This window comes from Gallinula chloropus (assembly GCF_964237585.1).
Source record: "Gallinula chloropus genome assembly, chromosome: 2".
In the NCBI taxonomy this organism is placed as follows: Eukaryota; Metazoa; Chordata; class Aves; order Gruiformes; family Rallidae; genus Gallinula; species Gallinula chloropus.
Window position 1 is genome coordinate 117,208,525 of NC_140086.1, and position 13,999 is coordinate 117,222,523.

At 48.6% G+C, this 13,999-nt stretch overlaps 1 protein-coding gene across 2 annotated transcripts in view; it reads right to left on the minus strand.

Moving 5' to 3' along the window:
* Positions 1-679: 679 nt before the first annotated feature.
* The window catches only part of TMEM108 (transmembrane protein 108), a gene marked incomplete at its 5' end in the record, with an annotated part of 85,349 nt that continues 72,029 nt past the window's right edge, over positions 680-13,999 (minus strand). For both annotated transcript variants that reach the window (XM_084279763.1, XM_084279764.1), the window contains 3 exons: positions 680-948; positions 2,390-2,544; positions 10,704-11,816. In XM_084279763.1, the coding sequence (XP_084135889.1) occupies positions 826-948; positions 2,390-2,544; positions 10,704-11,816 (1,391 nt within the window). In that variant the 3' untranslated portion in view covers positions 680-825. The remainder of the gene's footprint in view (positions 949-2,389; positions 2,545-10,703; positions 11,817-13,999) is intronic.

The following is a 13,999-nucleotide window of genomic DNA, read 5'->3' on the forward strand; positions in this document are numbered from 1 at the left end:
CTTGGCTTTCCTGTTTAATCAGTTGGACTTGATGATCTTGAAGGTCTTTTCCAACCTTAATGATTATGTGATTCTATGAAGAAGGTAACACATTAAAATAATGGGGTAACATTACTACCCCAATGGGTTTGCCCACATTTTGTGTGTCCCATGGGTGCAGCAGGTTTGTTTATCATCCCACTGAAGCCCAGCTCCCCTGCTCTCTCTCTGCTGAGCTGTCAGACCCTGGCTGGTTTCTACTGGGAGGGGAACTCTGAAGGGCTCATCTCAGTCAGTGTTCAGGCAATGCTGGAGTCATGCAAAGGATACAAGACTGGCACATGAGGCCTATGGAGCAACGAAGTCGGTCCTGTCTGAGCTGTATCATAGCTTGGCAGTTTAAAAGAAAGGAGTGGTCAAATTATTTCTACAGTAGGAGGAGGGATGGTCACTGAGCAGGAATGCTCATGGCCAAGCTTAGCAATGTCACATTGGATGGAGGATGCTGTACACAGCACATGCTGCCCGCACCAAACCCAGTCTTACCCAACATTCTTTCAGAGCAAGCGTATTTAGCAGCAGATTGTAAGTGACAGTGAAGAACACAGTCCACCTGGCAGGTGTTTTGCTTAGAAATACCTTTATTTTATAAAGCCACAGTTTGTTCTGTAAAGTTTTACCACACTTATAAAAAAGGGGCTGACAATTCTGAGGGAGAAAAGAAAAGCTGAAAACATTTCTTGTAATTCAGGGTTACACAAAGGTTCTATTTATAATATATATATATATTTATTTATAATTTGGAGACGGTGGAGATCAAAGGGCAACAAGCGGGCAGTGGCGGGGTCATATTTCAGAGACTTGCTCGTGTCCTACGAACAGCGTCTCTTGACAGAAGGGGTTCACGAGGACCATCCCGCTGTCACGGTAGTCGCCGTTGGCGGGGGACCGCGGCTCAGAGAGGTGGTCCTAGGAGAAAGACAGAGAAGGGGGTTAGCACTTCACTCCCCGTGCTCTCGGTGAGCACGCAGGGCACTCTGCTGCCCTGTGAGAATGAGGAAACGGACTGTCATTTTTATTGTTCCCCATCCAATCCTCCAAAAGTGCCTTAATTTTGGAGTGCCTGTTGCCTGGAGAGCAGGTTTTGCCCTTGTTCAGGCAGTAGGGGCTGTGGGTGAAATTCTCCTCTGATATTCAGGCTGATTTTTATGAGGCCAATTTCTTCTCAGTCTGTTGAAGTTAGATGCACCAAATTGATCACATTCTTTTTGTTTTGTTTTGGTTTGGTTTGGTTTTTTTTTTCCCGCTTTCCTGACATGTTGCAACAGTTTCCTGGCTATCAGCTGGGCTTGACTCCTCAAAGAGGGATTGTCAGCTTTTTTTTAACATCAGAATACCACATATATGGTTCCAAGCTCGCCCAACACTCCCCAGTTTGGTCATGTTGTGATCAGGTTTAAATGACTTGGATGTCAGCTTTTGGAGATCCTCCTAGATGTGAATAGGCCTGTCATTCAGTTCTTGGTAAGTCCAGGCCTTAGCTTGAGCAACATGACTGCCAGTGAAGTGGGGTTAATGAAGCAACTGTGGGTGCCTGTCTAGTCACATCTCAGAGGTTCTTTTTTAAACACTTTTAGTTAATGAGCTGAGTTAGCTAGCTAATCTGAAAGTCAATTCAGCATAAGCTCAAACTTGCTGCTATTTCTAGGTTTTAAATACCTTTGAGCTAAGCTAAAACTTTCTTCCCTACCTCCACGGCCAGAGAATACATCTCTATCAGCAGTATCACCTGCCTGTATGCAAATGATGCCACTGAAGCAGCAAGATCCCTAAGTAAAGGCTGATGAGTAGACACCACCACTACACACTGCCCCACGTTGCTGCTTTATCTCTGTATCCTGGGAACACTCACCCCCTCAACTGGTATTTGAGAAGCTACAGGCAGGTCCTGAGACATAAATGCACAAAATTTCTTTGCATTATTAACTCCTGCTACCCACCACCTGGTGGCGTGAGGGAAATGCACAACAGGACAGACAGGTTAGAAGGACAGACTGCCAGTAAGAAGCCAGCCCAAAGAGCGCTCCTACGCAGTCAGGGTACGGCTGGGCACTGGCCGTAGGCTCGAGAGGAAGAGAAACCCAGGAACAAATTCACCTAGGGGTGGTTAATTGCTGTGACCCCACAGCAAGAGGTAACGTATTCACAATGCCTGGAAACAGGATGGCAGTCCAGTTTGGGTGATATGTTTATCCCATCTTATAGAGGTGTAGGGATGAGGCCTTCTCAAAAATCTGTTTCCTAGAACACGCACAGGGGGTTCAAGGCTTTATTCATATGACTTCCTCTCCCCTCCTCCCAGCACAGCTTCAGTTACCGTTTTCAGACCCCGGTTCTGCAAGTGAGGTACCTCTGAAGTCTCCAGGGACTGGATCTCTCTTGGTAACTCCACAGCATGCCTGTTGAAGTAGTCCATGGTGATAGCGTTATTCCAGTAGCTCAGGTTGTTTTCTGGGTTAGATGTCTTTTTCTTCCTCCTCATGCAGCAGACTGTCAGCAGAACTGCTGTCAATAGAAACACGTCAGAAATTCAGTTACTTCCTTTCAGTAAGGACTCATCAGTACCACGGATTTGGGTTTTATGTTATTTAAGGAGCGGGCCAGTGCCCTTCATTCACACGACTCCTTCTCTCCCAGTGAGACCTAGCTGTCTCCCAACAAACCCCACACCATTAAGCCTGAACCTGGGCCAAGCAGGTGAGGCAGAATATGCAGTTTTTACTTTCTGTTTGCTGTGAATTTATAACCTTTGAGACGTGGCTGCCTGGCTAATGAAACGTTTTGGTGGTGGAACCGGTGGCATTCTAATACCTAAGCTGGGATTTACAGACCACGGGCACCTCTGACCGTGAAGACACCAGGACAAGGTTCCTCCAGAGAGCTGGCTGAGCATTAGTTTCAGGAACTGCTTTCAGTTCTGGTGTCCAGCTCAGGCAGAGCACAAAAGCCAGGCAAAGCCGCTGCAACGAACTTACTGCTCCCGCCTGTCCTTGCTCAGGCAGGAGCTGAGGGGTGCAAACGGGTTTGTTTGGAGGAGAAACGCAGAAGCTCTGTGTGCTTATCCTACACCTGCTGAATTAACTGAGTGGTCATCTAACTGATTTATAGAGGCAGACAGGTAGCTGGACATATACTTCCTTTGATTTGCACCCGTGAAATAGGGAACACCCTGCTGTTCTTAACCCCCTCACGGTAGAAAAGAAGAGAGGAAAATATTCATGAAGCAGAAAAAGATATTATTTTCTCAGCTACAACCAAAATTATTTATTAGAGTTATAGCCCTGGGGAATGAAGAGAATGTGGAGAGGTCAAAGCTGCTTTGTGTGTTTTGACAAAACATCCCAGCTACCTGTATGCCACGGGTCTAATTTCTTATCCCAGCTACTCACGTAAAATGGCAATACAAAAGTGTGAGGCTAGAGCTCCATTTAAAATAAAAGAATAAGGTGCTAAGAAAAAAACAAACTAATGGGTTTGAGTTCAGGCAGATTATGTCTCATTCAAAGGGAAAGGTGAGCTTGTGCTATAAATCTTCTGAAACTAATGGAAAAATCTCTCCTGCGGTTCTGCATGCTTCAGAAGAGCGGGTCATCACCCAGCTCACTATTATCTTTGACTCACAGTGCTTCAGTCACAAAGAACTTCATTTGCTGACAGGCCACCAGCATGACTCCCGCTGCAGTGCCCACAGGCAGGACCCTTCAGGGGCCACCAAAACTGCACTCCCTGCCCAGGGAAATGTACGCCCACCCCCGCAAAGGGCTGCATCTTTGCTCTCTACTTTGCTGCTACCCTCTCCATGTCCCAGCCCAGCCTGCAGGCTCATTAAGATTAGTAAGGGAAGCAAGACCTATATTTAGTCCTCCCCATTGCTGGTGGGAGCCAACAGACCGGAGAGCTTTCTGGTGCTCCGGCAACAAGTGCTCCCTGAAAGGTGCCTGAGGACATGAGAGCCCCAGGAAAGCCAACTCTATTGCTCTGTAAATACTTTCAAAGCCCCTGAGGCTGCTGACAGACACACATGGGATTTGGGATTTAGGGGCTGGCAAGCCAGTGACACTGAGTCAAGAGAGAGATCTCTGCCTCTTCCAGCAGGGAATGGCCTTGCCACGTGCAGATACGGCTGCTACAGAGCAATAGTGCTGTCACCTCTGACCTCAGTCCACATGTAAGTGAATAAGTGGAAAACCATGGAAAATGGGTTCCTGAGCTTCCTGGAACAGAATATGTTTTAGCAGAACGCTCTCTACCTAAGCTGTCCCAATTCAAAGCAGAGGAGATCTGATTTAAGAGGGAAGGAGAGGACAGTAGGGCTGAAATGGGGCTATTCCCTCTCCATCTCATATTAACTACTCTTTAGGGGCATATTTTAGTGACATTAATGTAACTACCATAGGACTGCCCACTTCCAGAACAATACTAGGAACAGGGAACAGCTTTACAGGGTACAGCACTTTTTTTTCTCTTTATTTTTCTTGGATAGCTCTTTGCTCCCATGATTAGAATGATGTGTGTTACAGGAAAACCTCTTTCCAGGCAGACAGTTGGGATGGCCAGTGAGGACATATTAAGCGGATGAAATACAGAGAAGGCAGAGATGTTTTGGAAGGGAGAATGGCACTAATCACCACAGCAGAGCTGAAGAGAGGAACAGTAGCTGCAATATTGAGCTTATCTTTTCCTGGTAAATGTTCTGATGTCCTTGTAAGGACAAGATAGTGCTGTTGTTCAGGGATGCCATGGATCACCTCTGTGTCAGAGATGGCTAAATCATTTGGGCAGAAAAAAGGGCTAACTGTGGTTTTCAAGCTCTCACCTGGATGCTTCTGGGAGTCAGAAAAGCTAAACTGACTTCTCCCTTTGCCTGCTCCATGATAAAGTCACAAGGACAGTTCAGTGCTGTCCCCTCTATCAGAGATTACAATATGTGTTTGGAAACATCAGAGGTCTCTGCAATTTTGTGGAGACTGGTGGTTTAGGGAGTTCAGAAGCATTTCTGACCCATATCCTTTGACCTGCTGCCACCAGTCTGGAGGGAGAAAAGTCAACCCACATGTTCAGGGGCTGACCTACTGACAAGCTCCAGCCTTGATGCTGGTATCTCTGGTCCTAATTATGCCTGCATTACCTGTTGTGTCCTCTGTTCTTTCCTTGGCACACAGAATAGGACATAATACATCCCACAAACAGGAGAAATTAGATTCTCACAGGTTTCTAGGCTGGTGGGAACATGTCCATCACCTGCTCTTACCTTGCACAACACCTGTACACCGGGACTCTTTCACCTGTCAATGTAGCCATCAGCTGTATGTCAGGCACAGCACATCTCATAGGAAAACATCCAGCTTCATTTAAGGACATGAAGTGACTGGATATCCCTCCCTTTTCCACAAAGTTTGTTCCAGTGCTTAATTTCCACCGTGGGCACATGTTTACATTCCCTGTGTTGTCTAAATACCTCCCACTTCAACCAGCACTTTCCCAGTCTCCTTTTGCCTTTTTCATTAAAAGCTTCCACTGTGCTACCAGAAGTGTCCCCCATATATGTGGGCCTTATCCTTCTCTTAGGCTACCTGATGTCACAAGCAGAGTTCTGTTGCATTTCTCACCTGTTAAATCACTCATGTGGCTCTTCTCTAATCTTACAAAGTTGTTTTTTTTTTTTTAAATATAAACCAGCAGGTTTATATTTTATATCCAATACTGGCATCACACATGCAGCATAGCAAGATCTTACCAACTCCCTATGGTTTCCTGATAGTCTTCTGTTTTTTCTTTCAACTCACTTAAGTACTTTACCAATCTCACATAGCTGCATGCCCCCTTCTCCCGCTCTCCAGCTCCCACGTAAAACATGATGTTCAGAGACCTGAGTATCACAAGCCCTTAAAAGTCCAGAAATACTCAGACTGAAGGATGGTAATTTACTTCTTCCTGTGCCTGCATATCATGCCATAAACTCAGTTTCTACAGAAGCCTTGCCTCAGTGACCAAAATAGTGTTTTTTTCCTGTTATTTCTTTTGATTTCCCTCATTTACTGTGGCCAGCTAGAGTGGTACAGTCTTAGCTGTAATGCAGGTACAGTGATGGGTTTGGTTGTTGACCACAGCCGCTGACATCTGGAGACAGAAGGCTCTTCTCCAGCTACATCTGAGCTCACGCCTGGGGATTACGCGCAGGGCTTGGGATGTCTCTCGCTCCGGGCCGGGAAGGAAACATTCACAGGTTCCGTGGTGGAGAAAGGTAACTGCAGAACACGTCCCAGTGCACGAAACGTGAGCTGAGCGGGGTTAGGTCCAAGGCAAATTCTTCCTACACTCTTTGAGTTCTGCTGACGCCGGCGTTCGCAGGCTCCGGCTTCCTCTCGTGTTCTCCCCTGTCAGCAGAGCTGACGACACGAATTGACTTCTGCCCATCTGATTTGCAAGTTTCTGTTCTCCTGCGTTTTATCCTGCCACTCTCTAATCACAGAGACCTCAGTACTAGGAGCCCAAGGGCTGGGACAGTGGGTTTTAAAATGGGTTTGCAGTGTGTCTTGTTCTGCGCTGCAGGGACAGGCACACACAGATGTACAGGCGCAGGGGCAGAAAAGTTTTCAAGGCTGCCAGAAGGACATGGCAAAACCAACTCAAACTGTGACATGCAGAAAATACTGATAGCAGTGTTAAGTATGACTTTGCTTCTCTGGGAACGTGATGATACAGAGTGTTTCATTTTTGCAGCCCTCAGATGGAACTGGCAACATTGCTACCATGAAACTGAAGTACCAAGAGGTGAAATGATTTCCCCAGGTTCACACAGTAGATGGGGCTGGCACATTCCTATTCAAAACATGACTTTTCTGGCTAGCATTTTGAGAGGTTTCAGTGGGACTAAGAAGCCTCTGCATCCACAAAGAAATATGTACTTTAAGGATAGGGAGGCTCAATCCCATCTCTTATTTCAGCAGACAAGCTCCTGTGGTCCAGGTCTTTGGGCTAGCACTACGGCCACTGAGCTGTGCCACTGGTGGGACCTGCCAGCCAGCCCTCAGTGTGGCTGAAATGCCAGGGCACAGTGATGCTGAATAAACCCTCTGCTGCATCCTACTCTTAGGTGCAAATCCTCACAGCGGGGATGGGTGAGCAAGGAGCCCCATCAGGGTCTTCCCTCCATGAGAAGTTCGGCATCCCAGGCACTTCTTCCAGTGGGGATGAGGAGCCAAGGGCTCCTGTGGTCACTCATTGGCTGGTCACATCCCCTGCTATGGACATTAAAACACCCACAGGTTTTCATTTAACAGATGCCTGTCAATAAAAGGTGTGACAGTGGGCAGCACATGGGGCCCTACTGCCTCAGGCATTGGAGAGGGACAGATGTGTCTCTGCAGCACAGCGGTGTGTCTTCCCTCCCAAGGATTCTGGGTGGCAGGAGCTGTGTGCAGAAGCACCCTGAGAAGGCAGCTTTCCCAGCCCTGTCGCCATGGCAGGGGAAGGATTATGGGTTAAGACCCAAAAGCACAAGCACTCCTGACACAGGAGAGACATGCCAGTGGCTGCTCAAAGGGCTCTGGAAACAGCCCAGAGGTCAGTGAGCTGACTCAGGGACACTCCTCGTCAGCAGGAGGAAGGAGATGACTTAATGGGAGTCCTGCGGCTCTGCAGCCACGCACAGCTGCTGCTTCCTGCTCTTCAGCTTCCCCTTTCCTTCCCGGTAGTGGAGGTGACTTCCTTGCCTCGGGGCTGCCTCTTCCATGGTGCAGGGCCTTGCCCCATCTCACAGGCGTCTCAGCAGCTCCTCGGGGCTTGCTGCCCTTTCCACAGGCCTGCCAGCCTGAGCTCAGAGCTGCCAACCCACAGCTCTGCGGCAGCAGTGACCTAAGAGAGGAGTCTACAGAGACTTTCTCCGTGGCTTGTTCCCTCCTAGGGCAGCTCAGGTGTTTACAAGCATGGGGCTGAGTCTCAATATCTAAGATAACTCTCCCTTTCTGCATCCCAAGGCAGCATCAGGGCAGTTTCTCCTCAGTCCCCCAACCGCTGGAAGAAAACATTTTCACCCCCTCAAGATGAAATGAAATCCAAACGTCTGCACTCCATCCGTCTTCTAGCATCATCCCTCTCTAGATCAGAAGTGACGACACCAAGCGCCAGCGCAGGGTCTTCTGTCCTCAGCTGCAGGCGCCTGTGCCCGGGAGGTGGCGACAGTCCCCTTCGCACACCGCACACCCAGCCTCGCGCACCCTACCGCACACCCCGTACAGCACACCACACACCCTGTACTGCACGCCCCATTCCGCACACCCTGTACTACACACTACACCCCCTCCATACCGCACACCCCATACCGCACACCCCATACCGCACACCCCATACCACACACCCCATACCACACAGCCCATACTGTGTACCCCGTACAGCACACAACACTCTCCCCATCCCATACCACACACCACACCGCACACCCCACACCACACACCAGCACCTGAGGATGTACAGATGCCTGAGGGCCAGGAAACAACACACCCCTCCAGCTTGCAGCACAGAGGGGAGCCACACTGATACATGTGGACCTAGGTAAAAGCGCTTTGGGATGCTCTAAGCTATTTTTCCTCTCCTATAGGAATAAGCTGTGCCTGTGCAACAGTACTTATCCTGACTGAATTTAGACAGCAAAACTTTTGGATGAGAGCAATTCCCTAGGGAGATTAAAAAAAACAAACCCAAGCAAACACTGACCTGCCTGTCTACCACATATTTCACCTCTGAAATAGGGCTGAGGATCCCCAGATTTTTGAAAGGACAGTCCTGTTGAAGACCATGCCCAGAAACCTGGTCCTGAAATCAGGACTTGTGAGTAGTTAAGTCACTTAAACAAGCAGTATTAGAGCTGGTACATGATCATTTTCAAAGTAACACTTGCCCTTTTAAAAAATGTAGCTGACAAATCCAAGAAACAGGACAGGTGCAGTCATAATGTGTTGTGCTCCATAAGAACAGTTTGAACACCACTCTTTTAATGAGCAGTGGGTTAGAAGTCCTGCCAACAGCCTGCTCATATTATTATTACTACGACTACTAATAACTATCATTAGTTATTAGCTCATACATACGGCACACTGCAGGCAGAGCCATACACCACCTGACACACTGGTTCCTGTGCTGGTGTTGCATGGTACTGTGTTTTTTATTTGTATGCTTTCTATCCTGATCAGCTTTCCTGCTGAATGCTGGCCCAAAACATAATGCTTGGATTTATTTGACCCTCTGTTTTTACTGACCAACGGGGCCCTCATAATGCTGCACATGCTATACCCCCCTTGCTCCTCTCCCTCTTCCGCAGAGGTATGTGTGCACGCTTCTGTTTTGGTTCCCCTTTATTTGGGTTGTCCACCTTTTAGGTTTGAGCTTTGTTCACACTTGTGGTTTTAACCATGTTGGCAACAGCAGAAGCGATGGCCCCAGGGGTACGTGTCTAACAGATACACTGAGCCAATGCAGCTGACAAAAGGACCGGTGCTGCTCCCTCTCCAGGTGTGTATTCCCACAGCCTCATCCGCACCAGGTCTCATGCTTATTTGACCCTGTGGGAGCTGATTCATCTCACTGCATGGACAGAAAGTACCAAAGAGCAAAGTGAGTATTTCTGGGCTACTTTAGCAATCTGAATGTGGCTCGGAGAGGTGTCAGGGCAAGCCTGGGCAGAGGGAGAGGGGCAGAGCAGGTGGCTGCACCTCAGAGAGAGCAGCACTGTCCTCTGCAGCAGGAATAAGCTGTACACAAGACATCTAGCCTTGTCATCAGGACAGCTCATAGCTGTAAATACCAAGCTTAATACTCAACATTAGTGGCTGCTGCCTTTTTACGTCTTCTCAAGTGGTAAAAGCTGGGAAATTGTTTCACTCCAGATAGAGCAGCACAATTACACCCCACAACCCACTCAGTGTCTCCTTCTTATTTCTGTAGAGCCAAACCCCTGTGAAGATGCTGCCCTACCTTGTGGATGTAACCTGGAGAAGCAGGGGACACCCTGGCATCCACCCAGAAGATCTCTAGCAATCTCTCCTGTGTTTTTTGTACTTGGGTCAAACGATAGACCATAAGCCAGCTCTGGGAACCCAACCTGCCCTGGTCCTGCAGGTGGCTGACTCCCGGTTTCAAACTTTTCCTGCCCCCTTGGCAGCTGCAAGGTCAGAATTAAATGGAGGAAGCGAGCACTTTGTTTGTCAGCTTTAAAATCTGACAGTGCCTGCAGTAAAATATTTTATTGCACTGTAAAACTGTTATTTCCTAAGATATTAGTCATTTAAATCCAATTCCAGTGCAGCTTATAGCACTTCCTAAAGACTTGTACCATTTTTGGTCCACAGCTTAAATGCCTTGAAGTAAATCTGCTTCACCTTCTCGAGTTGGTCAGCCTTATGTTACACTCTCAGATGGAGGGCCCAAAAAGAGACTAAATGATTTCTAATAGCAACAGAGCAAGTATGCTTTGAGTGTAAACAATTTTGCCCTGCATTTTGAAGCTAAGCACTTTGGTTGGTGAATGTGATATCTGGTTAAGTGACTGCTTCTCATCCATCTCAAGTTGACCTGCCCCTGTTGGGTCTCCAGCTGGTCTTTGAATCATGGGCAAAAATCTGAATCTTAAGGAAGGAGAAAGCAAGATAAAGCAGTAATTAACTTACAACATGAGGATATAGGTACGCTGATAGCCAGGATGATCCAGGCAATGTCCATCTTGCTGAGACAGATGGTTGCTCTGTGCTGGGGTTTGTCCCCTTCGGTGACATGGGAGATATTTCCTTGCACCCCAGGTTTCCAGGTCCCTGCAGGAACCAGTCTGTTGAGGAAGTTCCCGGTGGCGGTGGAGCCAGCCGTGGAAATGGAGCTGGACAACCTCGTGGCAGGCGCTGCAGAGAGAGCACTGCCCAGCAAGGTCGCGTTAGTCACCGCACCGTGCTGTGTTGGAGCGGGTCCCTTGGGGTCTCCCGCTCCTGGGGAGGACACGCTGACGTCAAAACTGGTCTGAACCGAGTGACCTGCTGCTGCTGTTGCAGATCCAGGGCCAGCAAACAGAGGGACGGTTGTACTGAGATTCAAGGTTACCAAAGAGTTGTTTTTGCTCAGCATATCCCACACGCCGTAGTGGGTGTGTTTAAAAGGCACCGACACTGCTTCAGGATCAGTTGATGGTCCAGCAGTTGTGGTGGCAAAATCTGCCTCCTGCACCGCCAGCTTGGCCCCGTCCCCTCGCTCTGCTTCCCTAAGGCTTCCCGAGGCGTTGCGGTGGGGAGAAGGGTCCGAGTGCGTAGTTCTTGCCAGCCCCGTGACGTTTGGATCACTGGACGCTGTGGTCTGGGGCTGAAATGGGTGGTCTGTGAAAGGGCTCCTCAGGGTAGGGAAGGGGGAGTGCAGGGTTGTCTTTAGGTAAGGCTCTGAGGACCCTGTGAAGTTGCCTTTGAAAACCTGGAATATTTTCCCCTTGGGGCGAGTCTGTCCGGAGTACAAAGCACTCTGGTTGTATAAATGGTACGTTTCCTTGTCGCCGACGTGAGGGCCATTTGCTTGCTGCTGCCCAGTGGAAGGGCCGTTCTCTGCCAGGCTGATGGGATGGGGAATGGCGCGAGTGGACGCGGGAAGGGGTTCTGCCGTGCGGCCATCTTTGTGGCGAGGTGTTGTTTCCATGGCTGTGAGAGTGGTAGTGTCCATCGGGAAGCCCTGAGAGGAGGAGACAGTGGGGGACAGTACCTGAACAGAAAACACCAGCTCTTCTGTCAGTGCCAAGATCAGTAGAACACCTGGAGGAAAAGAACACAGAGAGAGGGTGAGATGCCAGCGAGGGACCAGCGGACAGGGAACGGCATGGCTCGCGTGCCTGGCAGGGAGGAATACCTTCCATCTTCTGCAGGAGGACAGAAGACTTAGCATCCAGGTGTGGCAGCTTCTCTGAGAAAGTAGCAAGAGAAAGGAAAACCCACAGGGGCTGCTGTGGCCCCATGGCCGTGGGAACAGTGAGGGGGGACCAGGAAGGTTGGGGGGAATCTCTGCAGCAAAGGGAGAGAGGAGCTTGCGGTATGGACTGAGGAGAGAGCTTTAAAATGTAATAGGCAGGTGATTTCCCTGTAGAAGCTACAAAGCATCCTAGTCTTTAGGGGACGAAACAAAAGACGTTTTCATTTTTGTTTTGGCCAGCAGGCCTCCAGATGAATGTCTACATTATTGCAGGGACCTTTAGTCTGCTCATTCTTTTTGGCTGCAAAATCCTATATTTGGCTGCCTCCAGTCTTGGATGCCATTAAGCAATCTGGGGTTTTTTTTTGAGAGAGCAGCTGCTTAGCCCTTGCTGAAAATTAGGTCAAGAAGGGATGTCTGATGAGAGGGCTTCCAGGGTTATATACGCTGTCCTTTACTTAGCAACTTTGGAAAATCCGGTGGCTTATTTTAGAGTGTGAGATGTGGAAAATCTCCAGATGTTAAAAATAAGCACAAAGACATAGCCACCCCAGCCACTTTAAAAAGCCACGTGATTAGTAGGAGTCTGACCCAATCTAACCCAACTGCCCTTCACACCCATAACCTGTTCTGCGCTCACACGTGCTGTGGGATGGGGTTGTGTGAAGTTTGCCTCCCGCCACCCTCTGTAGCGCACATCATTTCCTGCGGTGCCAGACTCACACCACTGGGAACATCCATTCTTCCATTTATTCCTTGTCCAGATAATGGACGTGGGCAGCTGCAGTAGCATGAGCCTCCCCAGGACGCAGGGCTAACACACCGCGAGTTAGCGTGACCTGCAGGGACCACATCAATCACACGTCACCGTTTCCATATGCTGGAGCTGTCGAGTGTAATGTGGATCTCTGCCCACTAGGAAGCACACGGCATAAATCCATTTTGCACGGTCCACTGAGCATCATCAGATGGCACCATTAGCACTGTGCTAGCGTGAATTGCAACCGGCCGTGTCAAGGTGAAAAATGTTGTCACAGTCTTAACAAATCAGGGAGGCAAGTTCGTCAAAGCTGCAGGACTCCAAATTGGGTAATGATCCCTTTCCAGCCAAGACTGTGGAATACCTTCCTGCCTCCTTCTCCACCCTTTCTGGGCTTGCCAGTTTTCTCTGTGAGTGTGGTTATGCTATTCAGTTCTACCCTACTTGAACCCTGTCATGGGCACCAGCAAAAACGTAAGACAAGGCCTTTGGGGAAATGAAAGATCTCTGATTAGGTGTCCACTTGGCCCTAGAGCTCTGCTGCATGGTGGGCAGATGTGAATGCCATGAAATGCGTTTGGTCTGAATCCTGTCAATCATTCATGTCCATCCACAAGCTGTGCAAAAGCTGACCCACGGAGCAGGACCCGGTCCTCTTACTCAGCTAGATGCTCTACTTGGGTCACTATCATCAGTTCTGAACCAGAACAGCCCAGAGCTCAACAAAATTCACCTCATCTTGTCCCCAGCAGCCTCCTGTTACTTCACAGAGTATCCAGAAGATGAAAACACTGTCTTGATAATATAGTGAGAACCACTTTCCACTGACGGATGCTAAAATTCTCTATTTTTAATTTTTACATCTGAAATAAATATCTCTGCCAAATAAACCATCGCCTGGGATACTGCTTCCCAGTTCCCAGCCAGCCACAGCCGATATGCTCTTAGCAGAACACCTATTCAAAGTAAAAAAACCCATTTTCTGTACACTGAGACACAACCAGCAGAGCAGATCGTGCTATATTCACAGAGCATCACTCTTGGAAATGAAAGACAGGACGTACTCTGAGGTCAAGGTCAAAGCGGATATCCTGGTGTCCATATGGCTAATATTTCGTGCCAAGACAAGATGCTGCCACAGAACAAATTCAAAGAGGAAAGGATGACAATTTATGTTGGATTTGGTGTGTGGAGATAATGTTTCAGGAAACTTCAGACCTGCTGTTCTGAGCACACAAGAAGAAGCGCATAGGCAGATCACATGAGATA